This window comes from Gambusia affinis, linkage group LG12, assembly GCF_019740435.1.
Source record: "Gambusia affinis linkage group LG12, SWU_Gaff_1.0, whole genome shotgun sequence".
NCBI classification, from domain to species: domain Eukaryota; kingdom Metazoa; phylum Chordata; class Actinopteri; order Cyprinodontiformes; family Poeciliidae; genus Gambusia; species Gambusia affinis.
This window is the reverse complement of record NC_057879.1, coordinates 22,490,114-22,504,513: the sequence shown is the minus strand read 5'-3', so window position 1 is coordinate 22,504,513 and position 14,400 is coordinate 22,490,114. Positions and strand designations below refer to the sequence as shown.

The 14,400-nt window shown below is 36.2% G+C and overlaps 1 protein-coding gene and 1 long non-coding RNA gene across 2 annotated transcripts in view; one reads left to right on the top strand and one right to left on the bottom strand.

Annotated features, from left to right (window-relative positions):
• The window catches only part of ak5 (adenylate kinase 5), an 89,033-nt gene that overhangs the window by 56,308 nt on the left and 18,325 nt on the right, over nt 1–14,400 (top strand). Inside the window, exons 9-10 of the mRNA XM_044133668.1 lie at nt 9,066–9,105; nt 10,592–10,636. Of these exons, the coding sequence (XP_043989603.1) occupies nt 9,066–9,105; nt 10,592–10,636 (85 nt within the window). The remainder of the gene's footprint in view (nt 1–9,065; nt 9,106–10,591; nt 10,637–14,400) is intronic.
• LOC122840889 overlaps nt 1–14,400 on the bottom strand; it is a 50,359-nt gene that overhangs the window by 30,429 nt on the left and 5,530 nt on the right. The gene's annotated exons all lie outside the window — the stretch shown is intronic.

Genomic DNA, 14,400 nt, shown 5'->3' with positions numbered 1-14,400 from the left:
GTGTGATTGAATTTTGTTTTCATAAAACGTTGTCTTAGTTTCCCCAAGTTCTTTAAATAAAAGTTGACTTGTATTTCTTTTTGAATGTAGCTTTTAGCTCACTCTCCATCTATAAGATATTAATGCTTGTTTTGATGACATCCCAGTAAAATGTTTTGTTGCGCTCTCTTCTTACTGTGACAGCATCAAATTCCTGATGCTCTTAGCAGCAGGGAAAAAAACCAAACCCTGATAGGAAGTGAAGGAATGGATGAATGTAGCCGGAAATAGACAAAAACATCTCCGGATGGAGGTGACCGACGTTCACCTTTCAACACATCAGTGACCTGAATCCATCTGGCAAAATACAGGCTTAAAACTCAGAGAACATCTGCAGAGGAGGAGTTCACCGGCAGTTCAAATCCAGTCAGACGACGCTCGACTGCAACTGTCAGGAAGAATGCAGCCCAAGAAAACCCAAATACAAAAAAACTACGGCCGATTCTACCAAGTCCTGAGTTAGGTATGAAGACTGAGAGATTATATATTGAGGAAAATATGAGCGTCAGGGGTGAAAGTTGTTGATAAGCGGCCATTTTTGTCTTGTATAAGGAGGGACAGATGTCTTTCTATAACATAAAGATCTACATTTTTCACAATATGTTGAATAAAAAAACATTATTTTGGGTCAGTTGTATTAAGTACAGACTGAATAAAGATAAAATTGTGGTTCTCACATTGTTAAAACTTACACATATTTATAAAATATAACAAGACAGGAACCTCTTAAGTTGCTGAATAGAAAAGTAAAAGATTTACTTAATTGCCCATGAACAGAGAAACATTTAAACAGCAGCATTGTCTTGTTGCCAGAGTTTATTAGTAACTGGTTACATTTACTTAATTACTTTTACTTGAGTAACTTTATTGAAAAATTTTACTTTTATGAGTATTTTTATCATGAAGTGTTCCTACTCTTCAGCTGAAGTTCCTCCGTCAAAGCTAAGGAGCTTGTAGAGTATTTACATTTCGAAACAGAACCGAAAAAGTGCATTTTTCTCCCCAAACCAGACTCTCTTCTTTGTTATGCGACACCACTATCGCCGCTTAAAAATTACCAACACCAAACTACAACAAAGAAGGTATAAGCGGACCTTATAAGTTAATCGAATTTAACTTATTTCTAATAAATCATTAAACGGCAATTAATTGTAAGTTTAAATGTTGTTGTTTTTTTCATCTCTAAGGGGTATTTTGACTTTGAAACACATTCAGTCTACAGGAAATGCTCAGAAAGCCCTGCAGTCATTATTTCATCTGCTCAATAGGGGGAACTATGACCTGGAGTTTAATGAGAGTCCTTTAAGAGCCTGCTCATTCATCTGCATGAAGTGTCTATGTAGGGTGAAATAAACCCCGAATCTGCTCCACTTTTACAGGAAAACCAAACCAAGCAGTCTGAGGTTTTGTCTTTAAGTTGATCACAGAGCTTCCTTACCCGAGTCCTGACTGTCCCTCCTCTCCCAGGGCTTCACAACCGGCTTACGCTCTTTGTGGAGCCAGAATACGTTGACCTTTGAATGAGGCTGATCAATGACCAAATGATGTCATCCACTCATTATTCAGACACGTTCAAAGCCTGGGCAGAGGCCGCTCTATTCATACTGTAAGTCATTAATCCGTGTAGAGGTGAAACGCAGAGAGGCTGGAGGGCAAGCAGCGTGCAAACAGACGAAGCGAGAACGACTCGCTGAAGACGGCCATGTCCCTGCGCAACCTCTCGCCACGCCGAAGGGGGACGCGGTGCATCCTGCGAAGTGGAACAAAGACGCAGCTACACCTGTCACCCTGTATTTGCAGCGTCTGATGTGAGGAGGAGATGGGTTGAGTAATCGTGCTGATCAAAGAGGATTGCAGCAGGAGGTTTTGACGTGTGCTGTCCAATCTCTTGGAAGTTTTTTCCAATTATTCCCAAACTGTCCACCTGCTCTGATTAACTCCAGATGAAAAAGCGGCGCCACAGCTGACATGCTAAAGTATTGATACTTTAGCATCAACACATGCTAAAGTATTGATACTTAAGCATGTCAGTGTAATTAGAGCTGCAAGTTCTTCTTCGGGTCTCGACCAGCATCTAAGTAAAGATTTTTACCAATTAACCAAATTTTTGGTTTTTGAATGTTTAACTTTTTGGAGAATTAGGATATTTTTTTTTTTTTTACCAATGTGCTCCTTGGGTTTCTTTAGTTTAAAGTGATGTCAGTGCACCAAGTGCCACCATCTTGTTTGACTCCTTCTACTTATTTGGACTTTGAACATTAGAGCCAGGCTACAATTTCTTTCTTTGTTTTTATTATGAGAATAATGTCATAATATTACAAGAATACAGGGGTAATATTAGAAACATTAAGTAGATTATTTCATGAGAAATGTTACAGAAATCTTAAGTTATACTTTGGTATTGGTTTATAAGGAAATACTTCATATATTAACAGATCCGCATCAAATTATTAATCAATAGCAGGACTTTGAAACCTCTGCACAAACAATTATGTCTATTTTAAAGAGAACAATGTGGCCAGATCTTAATCTATTAGCTTTTTTTGTTAAAATTACTTTTCTCCTAATTTTAAGATGTTTTTCTGATAATATTGCATCTTTATTTTACAAATATTATGATTATATTCTCATAATTGAACAATAGTTATTATATCCTGGCCCTAATACTCCATCGTACAACTCACAGCCACTTTTTGTAAATATTTTCTGTCTTTTCTAAATTCTTTTTTTTTAGAAAAGAACATCAGAAAAAAAAAATAAAAAATCTGAAGTGGTATAAAACAAATTGGAGAATTTATTTTTAAAATTTCCCATTTCTAGCTATGCTCCTTTTTCTGATGGATTGAAAAGAAAACATGCAGTTTTTTCTTTTACTTCACAATTATGAGCTGCCTTATGAAAGTCTGTCACATAAAAATCATAAACAACCTAAAAAAAACAAAAACATTTCAAGATGTCTGCATGCTTTTGCATCTTTAAGATTCTGTTAGACAAATTAAATTAGCTTTTATTTCCTTTATACCTATTCTGCTGTCGCAGTGAATAATAATTAAAGCAGTGAGACTCTTTCTGACCTAATTTTTCATCAAAACAACTTTTACGTAACACGGAGGGGAAACTAGTTTGCCAGCCTTGCCTTAAACAAAGGCTGTGGCACAGTTTATAGCTGGTCTCATATTTTTATTCATGTTTTCTGGGAAGCGACTGTATTTGTGTCATATCTCATTAGAGAATAGATCCAAAAAGGTTCGGTCTTCTCTTGGCTAATGAAGCAGCAGCTACACCGCATCATTAACACCAAGGCTTCATTCACAAATGGACTCAAAGCTGAAGCGCCAGCGAGTTCGCAGCCAGAGTTTCTGTCAGCATCACATCCAAGCTGAGCAGCTGCAGCTCTGCTTTCTGCCAGCGGCTGTTTCCTGTCACTGCTCAGCCTCATGAGGCGACTAATGAGCAAAAATAAAAAATAAAATTACTGCATCAGCTACACAGAAGCATCTTCTTCCATGTCTGGAAAATCCAGAATGGGGGTCGCTTCTTAACAGCAATCCTTTAGAGCAGGAGGATTTGGAAAAATCTCCAGAGTTCAGGTAATTTCCTTTCAATTCTACAGTTCTAAAAGCAAAGGAAAGGTTTCTTCCCTGTTTTCTTTCACCTTGATTAAATCATAATTTCAACTCCTTTTGTGAAAAATAGGTCAAAGCCATCAGATCGGGTGGAAAACATCATTCTTTTAGTCTCTCCACAGTTTCTCCTTCTTCCAAACCAACAATTGTTTTTCTCTTAAAAAAAAAAAAAAAAAAAGAATATAAGGACTTTATGCCTCTCATGCATAGCGGTCACTGCAGTGGACAGCCATCTAAAAGTCATTTTCTTGCGTTTCTTGTGGAGTTTTATGTTATAAATGCACACAGACCACAGAAGTGGACACCAGTGCATCATACAACACACTGCCAACTACTAACCATACACTGCAAGCGCAAGAGAATGTTTTGTAAAAATCCGATATGGTCAACAGACGAAAAAGCAACTCAGGAATATCCAGACCCTCCTTCTACTGTAGAGGACTGGAGCAGGTAAAAAATATATTTATCATGACATCAAGTAACCTCTAAAGAACATTACTGATACTACTGATGTGTTTTCCAAATAACTTTGTATTTGGAGAAAATTACAACTAATCATATTTAAAAAAAAAAAAAATCACCACTTGTTTTTATGTTTTGAGAAAATCCAAAACACGTTGGAAAAATATCCTGACATGAAGAGTCATAATTCATGCATGAAAAGGTTGAGCTTTTCAGCTTGCCAAGTTAGAAAAGCTGATTTAATGGTTGGAGAATGCAGCTATTTTGGTTCCCATTGACCATGTAATTGCGCAAACTGACATTACAAAAAATAATTTTGCTAGATGAAAACTGGCCATTTTGAAAAAAAAAAAAAACTCCCGCTTTGATAGATTTTTGGTTTTTCGTCTTTATAGAAATTTGTATATTTTGTAAAACTGCAATGGAAAATTATTTTCCATGTCATGTGAGTCACGTGATCAACAAGAGGAAAAAGGATGAAGACGACGACAGGAAGTGGTTGGAGGATGATGCTTGTTCACCACATGAACAATCTTATCGTCTTCTTCAGAGGATTTTATGTCATTTCCTTTGGTAGTTCCTGGTGCAGCACCACTACAGGCGAGGAGGGGAACAGGCTTTGATTAATTTGGTTTGTTTGACTCAGTGCAGTGTGAAAGTGAACCACAGCAGCTGAAAATATAACAAATGTTGCAACTTTGGTCCCCAATCAAACAGAGTCTAACGGACTGTCAGGTGCATCATGCAATTCAATTTATAAACAACTAAAGATTTATGTTAACATGCACAACAAAAAATGGGCTGTAATCGGATTCCAGTAAAAGCCAAGTGAATAAAAGCAGTTAATATCTATAACAGAGGGAGTTATTTTTGGATATTTGTGCAAGCCCGAGTGCATCGTCTCTACTGCATCTCTTCCCTAGAAATGAACTGATCAGTGCATCATACTGATGGTTTTGGCGTTCATGCATGAATATTTTATACCCATCGCGTGGGAGTGCTGTGTGCCGTGCATGTGTTTCTGCCTCTGAGTCATCACACCAGTTGGTGTACCCACATGACAAGCTGGCTTGTTACTGGCACCCACTCCTCCACACTGGCACCTTTTATTTATCACCAATAACAGCGCTGGGCTCCGCTTTTACCCGAGAGGCTCCACTGATCCCCAAACTCCAGCTATGCTTGGGCTTCACAGTAACAGGTATCCAAATGTTGTAATCACCTCTGCAGTAAAAGCACTGACTCTGTTTTTATTAAATCACAATAAAAACAAATAACACCAGAAGTATTCATGCTCATGAACTTTGACATCCCGTTTTTTACTGAAGGGCTTTAATATAACGTTGACCCAACAACATCTCCTCTATGAAGCATGTCTATAATAATCAGGAGTGTTTTTATGGGAAAAACTCCCCAATTTTTCCATAAGTCAATTTCTGAAGTCAGACACTGATGTTGGATGGGAAGACCTGACTTGCAGACTCCGCTCCAATTCATCTCAAAGCCACAGAGTCGAGCTGAAGTGTTTTGTAGCAATTCCAAACCCAGACTTCTCAACTGGCTTACCAGACAGGGAAGTGTGATTTTTCACTCCAGAAAATACGTTTCCACAGCTAAAATCCAGCATCAGCAGGCTTCATATTAGGGCGCATTTCATATGACATGACCTTATTGTAATTTTTCCATGACAGGCTGCAACGATTCCTCGAATGATTAGAGTACCTTGATTATTAAAATTCCTCAAGGAAAATTACCTGGCTCAAAGCTTTCCTAAATTGCATTTTCTTTGCAGCCGGGTCATTTTGTTGTGCAATGCTCTCACTTCCGCCTATGAGTTGTTGATGAAAGCTAACTGCTAGCAGCATAATGTAGCGATTCTTCAAAAGAGGAACGTCCAATTTTTAATTTCGGTCCAGGGGTATTTCATTAATTGATGACAATGACAATGTTTATATCGTTTTCCGGGGAAACTGTAAACATCCTTAAAATAAGGAGCGCAATGCCTGGAGTAGAAACTCTTTCTCCTGACGGACCTGCTGCCTGGTGGCCGGTTCAGAGCGAACGGCGGTGAAGAGCGCGGCTGGCGCGCGGATAAACTGAACACTGCGGGTGGCTGTGCTGCAGTAGTTGATCATTAACGAAAGTGTAGCTTTACGGACGAACTGGAAAATAAATTAATCATTATCCCGACTGCAACAACTGGGTGGCGGAGCGCATCATGGCGGTACAAGAGCTGGTAGATGTTTCTGTAAAAGCTGTAAATGGCTGGACAGGTGAGAGTTCATCTGTTACATTGACTGATGAATACATAAACTCACGGAACAGCTTTTTCCCACTTGCCATCAGACTGCTAAACTCTTAACTGGACTGCACTTGAAAACTGGTCTCACTTCATGTACATAGCTAAATAACTTCTATTTTACTGTCATTCCTGCACTTTATATTTAATATTTATATTTATATTTTATATTGTATTTTATTTATTCTGGAGTATCCTCATTGGGACCTCAAAACATTGTCCTGAGCCGTATGCAACGAAATTTCGTTATGTATACACCCTGTGCATACAAAATGACAATAAAGTCTGTCTAAGTCTAAACTGTAGTACACATTTTCATTAGTGTCTTTGTGAGCCTGCTGCTTTATTATTAAGTTGAATATATTTTCAGATTTTTGTGTAATTTTTGTCCAGGCTAACATAAAAAGTGAGCTATTATTGTTACTGGGTTATAAATTATAGAAAAGTAGTTTATACTGATGCACAAATATAAAAATTTGACCCGATTTTAGCAATCAATATGGTAGAATTTACCAATACTTTATTTTATAACATTTTACTCAATTAATCATGAGAATAATCAATAGGATACCCTGACACTCATCATTGCAGTTGTTAAGGGGATCCACGACTCGCTGAACATCTTGGTGTAAATATGTTGTGATTTCCCTCTTAACCTAAACATTGTTTGTGAGACACCAAAACTCATTACTTCAAAAATGTGCATCTTGATTACATTCTCTGCTTAAGGAGGTCGCCATTTTGTTCATCTGCTCAGAATTAATTTTGTATTTTTGTCTTTAATGTTGACATTGTCACCACCTACTGGAGACCCACTGGTATTATAATGCTCTTATTTGTAATCCTGAATATTAAATTTTTCTTGTTTAAAATCATAAGCGAAAGGATATCCAGTTTTATTTGTAATCTCTTCCTGATAAACACTTGTCCATTTTTCTCCTCCACCACTTTAAACATGCAGAATAAATCAGAAAAGAGCTGTACTGTCATATTTCATTTCATTTTTATGATGCAATTTATTTTCTCACATTCATCCATTTCATTAGCAGCAGTTTGAGGATGTCAGATACTGCTTCCTATCTCTGTAATTATGTTTTTGGGGGTTTATTTTCAATATTTATCCAGTGAAAAGCAAACAGAAGCAGAAAAAAAACCCCACAAAGTTGCAGTTTTATTGCAACAAGGAGTACAGATTTGCCATGTTACAAGAAATTGCACATATTTAACTTCCAAAACATGAAAAACATTAATTACTTCACCCTGATCTCATCTGCATGGACTCGATTTCTAAACATCAAACAACTATAACTTTTGCCCTAATGAAATTAGTATCACTGTTGGAGGACCCAGTTAGATGAAAACACTGTAGGTGTCGGAGCAACCTGAGTCATTCGTGATGTGAGAGCGGTTTTTAATTACCTCCTGTTTACAGAAATGCAGATAAATCTTCTGGGAGTTGTGTTAGAATGGCAGATCGAACCAAATTAAAACCATTCGGTCGCTTCATGAAACATTTTATCAAAAGATCTATTATGTTTGCCCTGCTGCTCGCTTTGATGTTGCTTTGACAAAAAAAAGCACAAAACTTATTGTCTGGAACCGCCTCGGACTGGAATGAGAACACATTTAGCAGTTATGCGTTTTTTCCTGCCCGTCGCTGCCAGACAGTTACCTTACTGGGCATTCAGTACAAAATGAAAGCCATTCTTTAGGCCTTTGCAGATCCAAACGCATTTCAGTGGGAAGTGAAAGAAAAGCAGGAGGTGATGAAAGCTTTCGCTGAATTGTAAGGAGGGAAGACAATAGTTGTTTGTTTCAGATTTTTCTGAATGCGTTGCACAATCTGCGCCGTTTAAAATGCCAGCAGACTCACTGCTACATTAACTCTCTTTGGATGCATTTCTTCTTTATTTTATTCAACTGAATAGAAATGACTCAGTGTTTTTGATGTGGTTCACATTGATTGCCAGTCAAAAATTCCAATCTAATTCTCAGGTTTGTCGAATTTCGTAAACAGTTTTTAATGGAGAGCCTTAAATTATTAATTAAATGTTTTTGTTTCTGCAAATGCAACATTTGTCATCAAGGTTCTTCATCCGCTGAGACCAAAAAGATTGTTTATCAGTGAGGTATAAATATGAATAAGTTCATATTTATATGCAGTGCAATGGGACACAAGTCACAGTTTGGTAGGTTTTGATTTCCTTTTTCAAACAGCTGCTGCTTCGACTGTTTGACATGGTAGCACAGCAAATAAAAACTTAAGGAAACGCTAAATAGTAGGTTTCAATTTGCTTCTTTTAAAGCAAAAAATAAATAAATAAACACCCTTGTAGAAAAATCTGGATATGAGGAAGAATAAAAATACAATTTTTTATTCAGCCTGACTGAAACAATAAAATTTGAACATGTAATTTAATTTCATAAAATAATACAAAGTGCTAAACTGCTGCTTAGTCTTAGCACTTGTTCTGGGTTGCTAAAAAAGAAATAAATGACCATAATGAAGATGAATTAAACAATTCGTATTTGACGTTAAACACAATAAACAATATTTAAACTTGTGTCTGAATTTCTAAAAAACTAAAGACTCAGATTAAAACACAACAGTTAAAATCTTAACATCTCTCTTTCTGCAGGCTGATGAAGAGGAGGAGTATGCTGAAGGAGCCACAGAAAGTAAGTTTACCAGATATGCTAATTAAAAATAAGCAAAAAAAACAAAAACTTCTACGCCATATTTTCTGTCCCAGCTGCTGATTTAAGTAGAAACAGCCTTTTATGTGGAAATGCCAAAAGTGATGTTGCATTATTAGCATTATTGACCAAATGCATGAATGAACTTCCCTCTACGGCCAAAGTGGGTTTGAGTTTGTCGTTCTGCATCAACAGTATTGACCGGCTAATATCAGGGGAGGCCGGTCAGTTGATTCAGGCCCGATGTTCACTCATCTCCAGCAGACGGCCTTGAAAACTAATTCATGCTACTTACAGATCTGCATGAACGTCATGCAGAGAGGCTTTAATGTTGGTCAGTTTTATTATTACTCATGCTCATAAAAGTTTAAATTAAAATACCTTCATGTTTATCACAATAAATATTCCTGCATAATAAATTGTTTCAGAAATTATTGCGATAAACAATAATATCAATTTGAGATCATTTTTAATAAAAACATTAATGCACTCTCTCAAATATAAAGACACTAATTTCTAAAGAACATTTAATACTGGCACTGGAAAATATTTTAAAAATCTAAAATAAATAAACAAACAAAGCAATAGTAAGTAAAATGTATTATGAAGTCTGTGTAACCAAAATTACTCACAAAAAATATTAACCGTTTACCTTTGACAGGGAAAACAGGCAAAAGTGGCAGGTAGTGCAAAGTAACTACTTTGTACTGGGTGACACATTTTTGCTGCATTTCAAAGGGGAGCAACTCTTTGACTGTCCACATGGAAATTATCAAACTCATTTTAATTGATTTATTACTTATTGTAACTTTTTTTTAAAACTTTCTTCATGACTTAAGTCAGGTGAGAACTTAGTTATTGTGCCTCCTGGAACAGGTTAGTATCGGTTTATTCTCACATATTGTTAAACGTTTGGTGAAAGTATGAGCTTAAACTACCTTTACTTAATGAATATTAAGCAACTGCACATCCAATCAGCAAGTTTCAATAAGAATCGTCTTTATTTTGGTAAAAAAATATATATATTTCTGTTTTCCACTGAATCTTAGTTTTATAAGGATTTTTAAAAAAAATTCAGTACAAAAATAAAAAGTGTTGAATGGGCTTTCTATCTGCATGTCTTTAAATGTCACAATCTTTAAATACCCAGTTTGACATTTTTCACGTTACATAAAAAAAAAAGACTTAAAAGGTGAAAAACTCTGAGCGTCTTGTGAAATGAGTGAACATGACCTTCATGATAAGTTTGAGTTGTGATTCGTTCTTACTTTTGATATTTTTAAGTGAACTGGTCACGGTCCAGGCTTGATTTTCAGAATGGACAGACTTACAGAGAGGTCGTGACCTTTCAAAATATAAATCTGGTTTTCAGGTCAGAGGAAAAAAAAGTGTGATCAAAAAGGCAGCAAAGATTAATATCTTAGTCTGGATCAAATGTTTGAACACGTTTTTTTTGTCCCTTCGGCAGGTTGCTGCACAGAAAAGAAGAAACCAAAGGTCATCTTTATGATTGGTACGTAAACTTTAAAACACTCTTAAACCAACATACAAAGGATGTAATGTATGGAGGGTCAGGAGTGACAAAATTACAAAAATAGACCATAAAATGCATGTGTGTCAATCTCCCATTAATTAATTAAATGTATCATAAAATTATTAAAAACATTAAATAATTAATCACTAAATTATTAAATAGATCAAGGAATAATTATATCATAAAATTGTGAAATATGCAATTAAATAATTACATGCAGCTTGAAAAACAACCTTTTGAAATAAGTAAAATGTCTAAAGAAAACTTATTAAAAATACATTTTATTTATTTATTTATTTGATGGCTCCTGTTATGAAATAATTTAAACGCTCAAACAGAACCATCAAACCTAATTGGCAGAACTTGGGTATTGAAAAAGACACAAGCTGCAGTTCAGGTAAAAAAAGGACACCTATGTTCATTTTCTTAGAGGTTCATCAGGAAAAAAGCAGGTTTTATTGTTACCTGATGATAACAGCTGTGGTTAAGAAAGAACTGCACAAGAAACAATTAAAAAGAAAAACAGGTCCAGCAATTTAAAGCTGAAAAGCTTAAATCCCTAATGCATGTTTAGATGTTTTAATGACTGTTACATGCTCAGATTTAATTATATTTTCAGTAAAAAGAAGGAAAGAAAGAAAGAAAGATGTTTGAATGCTATGAAAAAGGCAGCATTTTTTTTCTCTCTGTCTGAGAGAGCTGCATATTTGTTTGGATGCAATATTGGATGGGTTTTAATATTTTTATGGCTGTGGAGTTGTATATTTGGCTCCTTAAATAGGATCTCTCAGTGGTTTATGCCCACAAGTCAAACATAGTTTAGTTGTCAGAGTTTAAAGAGGGCGGTAGGGATGTTGCGATGAAAGAAAAAGAAATGTGGCGATCAGTATTATCACATTATTCAACTTCTAAATGCCAAGCAGACTGGAGACCAAGGTAAAACCAGGAAGTGGACTACAGCACAGGGCATTCTGGGTAAATACAACCAAAACAAACGTTTGTCTAGCGCTGGCAGGTGAAATATTCTGTGGTTTTTATTACCAAAGACAAAAGACAAATCCTACAAACACTAAAATATGATGAGACTCCATTTTTGTTTACATTTTGCAAAGAAAGAAGTTGCACTAATGTCTTCTTCTTAAGCTTTGGTGTCGTTTCCATGCAGTAGTTCTTGGTGCAGCGCCCCCACAGGCGAGGAAGGGAACAGCTTTTCAAAATGTTTGGTTCATTTGACAGTGCAGTGAAAAAGCAGAAGCAAATGTAATTTTGCTCCCCAATTGAACCGAATCTACCGGACTATCAGACATGGAAAGGCCTTGGAAGACAAAAGAATGTGGATTTCAGGAATATCAGACGAGGCCACAGCCCTCTGATAAAAGAACAAATGGAAACAGTTTCTGTCTTCCTGATTACTCACATTTTGTTCAAGCTCTTAACACCTTGGTAAAAAGCAATCTAGTCAAGAAACGCCATCATTCCTCTGAGGAGAGTTTGCCAACATACTGTCCCCATGTGGGATGCAAAAGCTGTTGAGTAATATTGTCCAAAATATAAATAAATACACCATAAGATGCCCTCTCCCCTCTCTGGGTGTCATATCCATTTCCTGTAGCCTCAGGAAAGCACAGAGTCCTCCCAGGAGACCTTTCATATCCCACCCATCACCTGTCTCACTGGCTGTCCTCTGGATGGAGCTTCATCACATTTACCAACAGCAGATTCTGCCCTGGGCTGCAAATAACCACTAAACATATTCCTCCCCACAAACACAGCCAACATTATTCAAACTCTCACACAGAGTCTCAGACTATTCAGGACACCTGGACATCCTGCAGTCCGTTAGTGGGTCCTACCTTTTTATTTTAGTGTCTAAATTCATATTCTCCAGTATATTTTTCTATTTTTAACTGCACTTTATTTATGTTTGCATAAGTGCACAATTGTTTGTCTGTACAGCACCTTGAAATTAGGGATTTAATGCAAGAGAAACAATAATAAACTCTATTGTAGCTCTAATATAAAAACTTATTTGAGTAAAAGTGCATTATGTCTGTTACATAAATGACTTTCTTCATGGCAGAAACAACTTTACCTTCGCGAGACATTTATTGTCCCTCTGGGTGAAAATAAAAACATTTTTATCTTTTGGTCCTTTCAGATTAAGATGCTCTACATCACCGTCAAGACCAGATTATTTTAGTGAGACATGAGTAATATAAAGCTGTGCAGCAGTCATCCATTGTCATGTCTTGTATTGGTTACGGAAAAAACGAGAGGAGTTTCACAAAACCAGGACAGCGGATTAAGCCAGATATCTGCCTGTTCCAGACCAGGCTAACAGTCAGACTTAGTTAAGCCTTTTATTGGGTTAAAGATTTTTATTTGAGCAAATGACAGGTATGATTTTGATGCTTCGTTAGTTTGGAAATGCATATTTCCAAACCTTTATATTAGATAATTCCTTAATATTCATAAAAAAGTTATTGTTCTATTGGTAGATAAAATAAGTTATTGAAAAAATGTCTTATAAGTTAAATAATCTGCCAATGAAACTGGAACTTTTCAATCAATATTAAAGAATTAGCAACTTAAAACAACCTGCTATAGCTTGCCAAAAAGTTACTTGCAAGATAGCAAACTTGAAATAAGACAAACTAAGATATTTGCACTAGAAAAAAAACAAAAATACTTGGTAAGATTTTGTATTTTTGCAGTGAAGTGATAACAGCATGGATGATCAGTGTATCCATAATCTGGAGAAATATGGGTTCTGTTCTAATATTTGGTGTTGAAGAACAAGATAAACCAAAAATAAAGGCTCTCAATTTACCAATTTATGTTTATAAAGACCCACATCTGTAGTCACAAGGTGAATAAAAAGATGAGATCCTAAATACCAGTTTACTGAAATCAGCTTTCTCTGTAGCGCAGCAGAACTTCCCCTTAAACTTAAGAGGTGGAGGGAGTTTCCAATATCAGACAGATAGACTTAAGAGTCTAAATAATTTATTCCAAGCCAATTAAACCAAGATCTTCGACAATCACTAGGCAAAAGGACACTGCACTAAAATTCAGACATCTAATCAGTTTAGAGGGACAGTAGTCTTGGAATATAGTCGTTTCTAATCAATTTTAGATAATTAAAAGGAGTTTATTTTCTAAATGACTTCCTTTCTCAGTAGTTTCTTTTCTAAATGGATCCAATAAAGTCCAGTTGGCTTATATTACCGAGTGATTTAGTAACCAGGAAGGGCAGTTTACTGAATGCAACATCTTTAAATAAAGAAAACAGACAGAGCAGGAGAAACATATGGGCTGCATTTCTCGTCATACTTTCTGCATGACCACAAATAGTCATAAAATGAGGAAAATGTTAGCAGAAGTGGGCATCCACTCATTAAGTGTTTTAAAAACTGCTCAGACATCCGAGTCTGCTGAGCGACTCGTCCTCGATGCCCAGGCTGACATTTTCCTCCAATTATCTGCTGCTGCAAAGGAAAAGCTTTTTCTGTCCGGCTTTGCATCAGCTTCTGAAACATTCAGACAAACTGCTGTTAATTAAGAGCAGAAAGGGATTTAGCTTGTTAGTTTTTGTGGAAAGGGGTTGAAAAACTCCAGTGTGACTCCGATTCCTCACACGGATGCTGATTAAATGACAAATATTAATGTTTTATTATCAACACCCAATCAAGTCTGGACACTTAAAGAGAAGAAAACAGTTCATTAAATAATTTGTTGAAAAA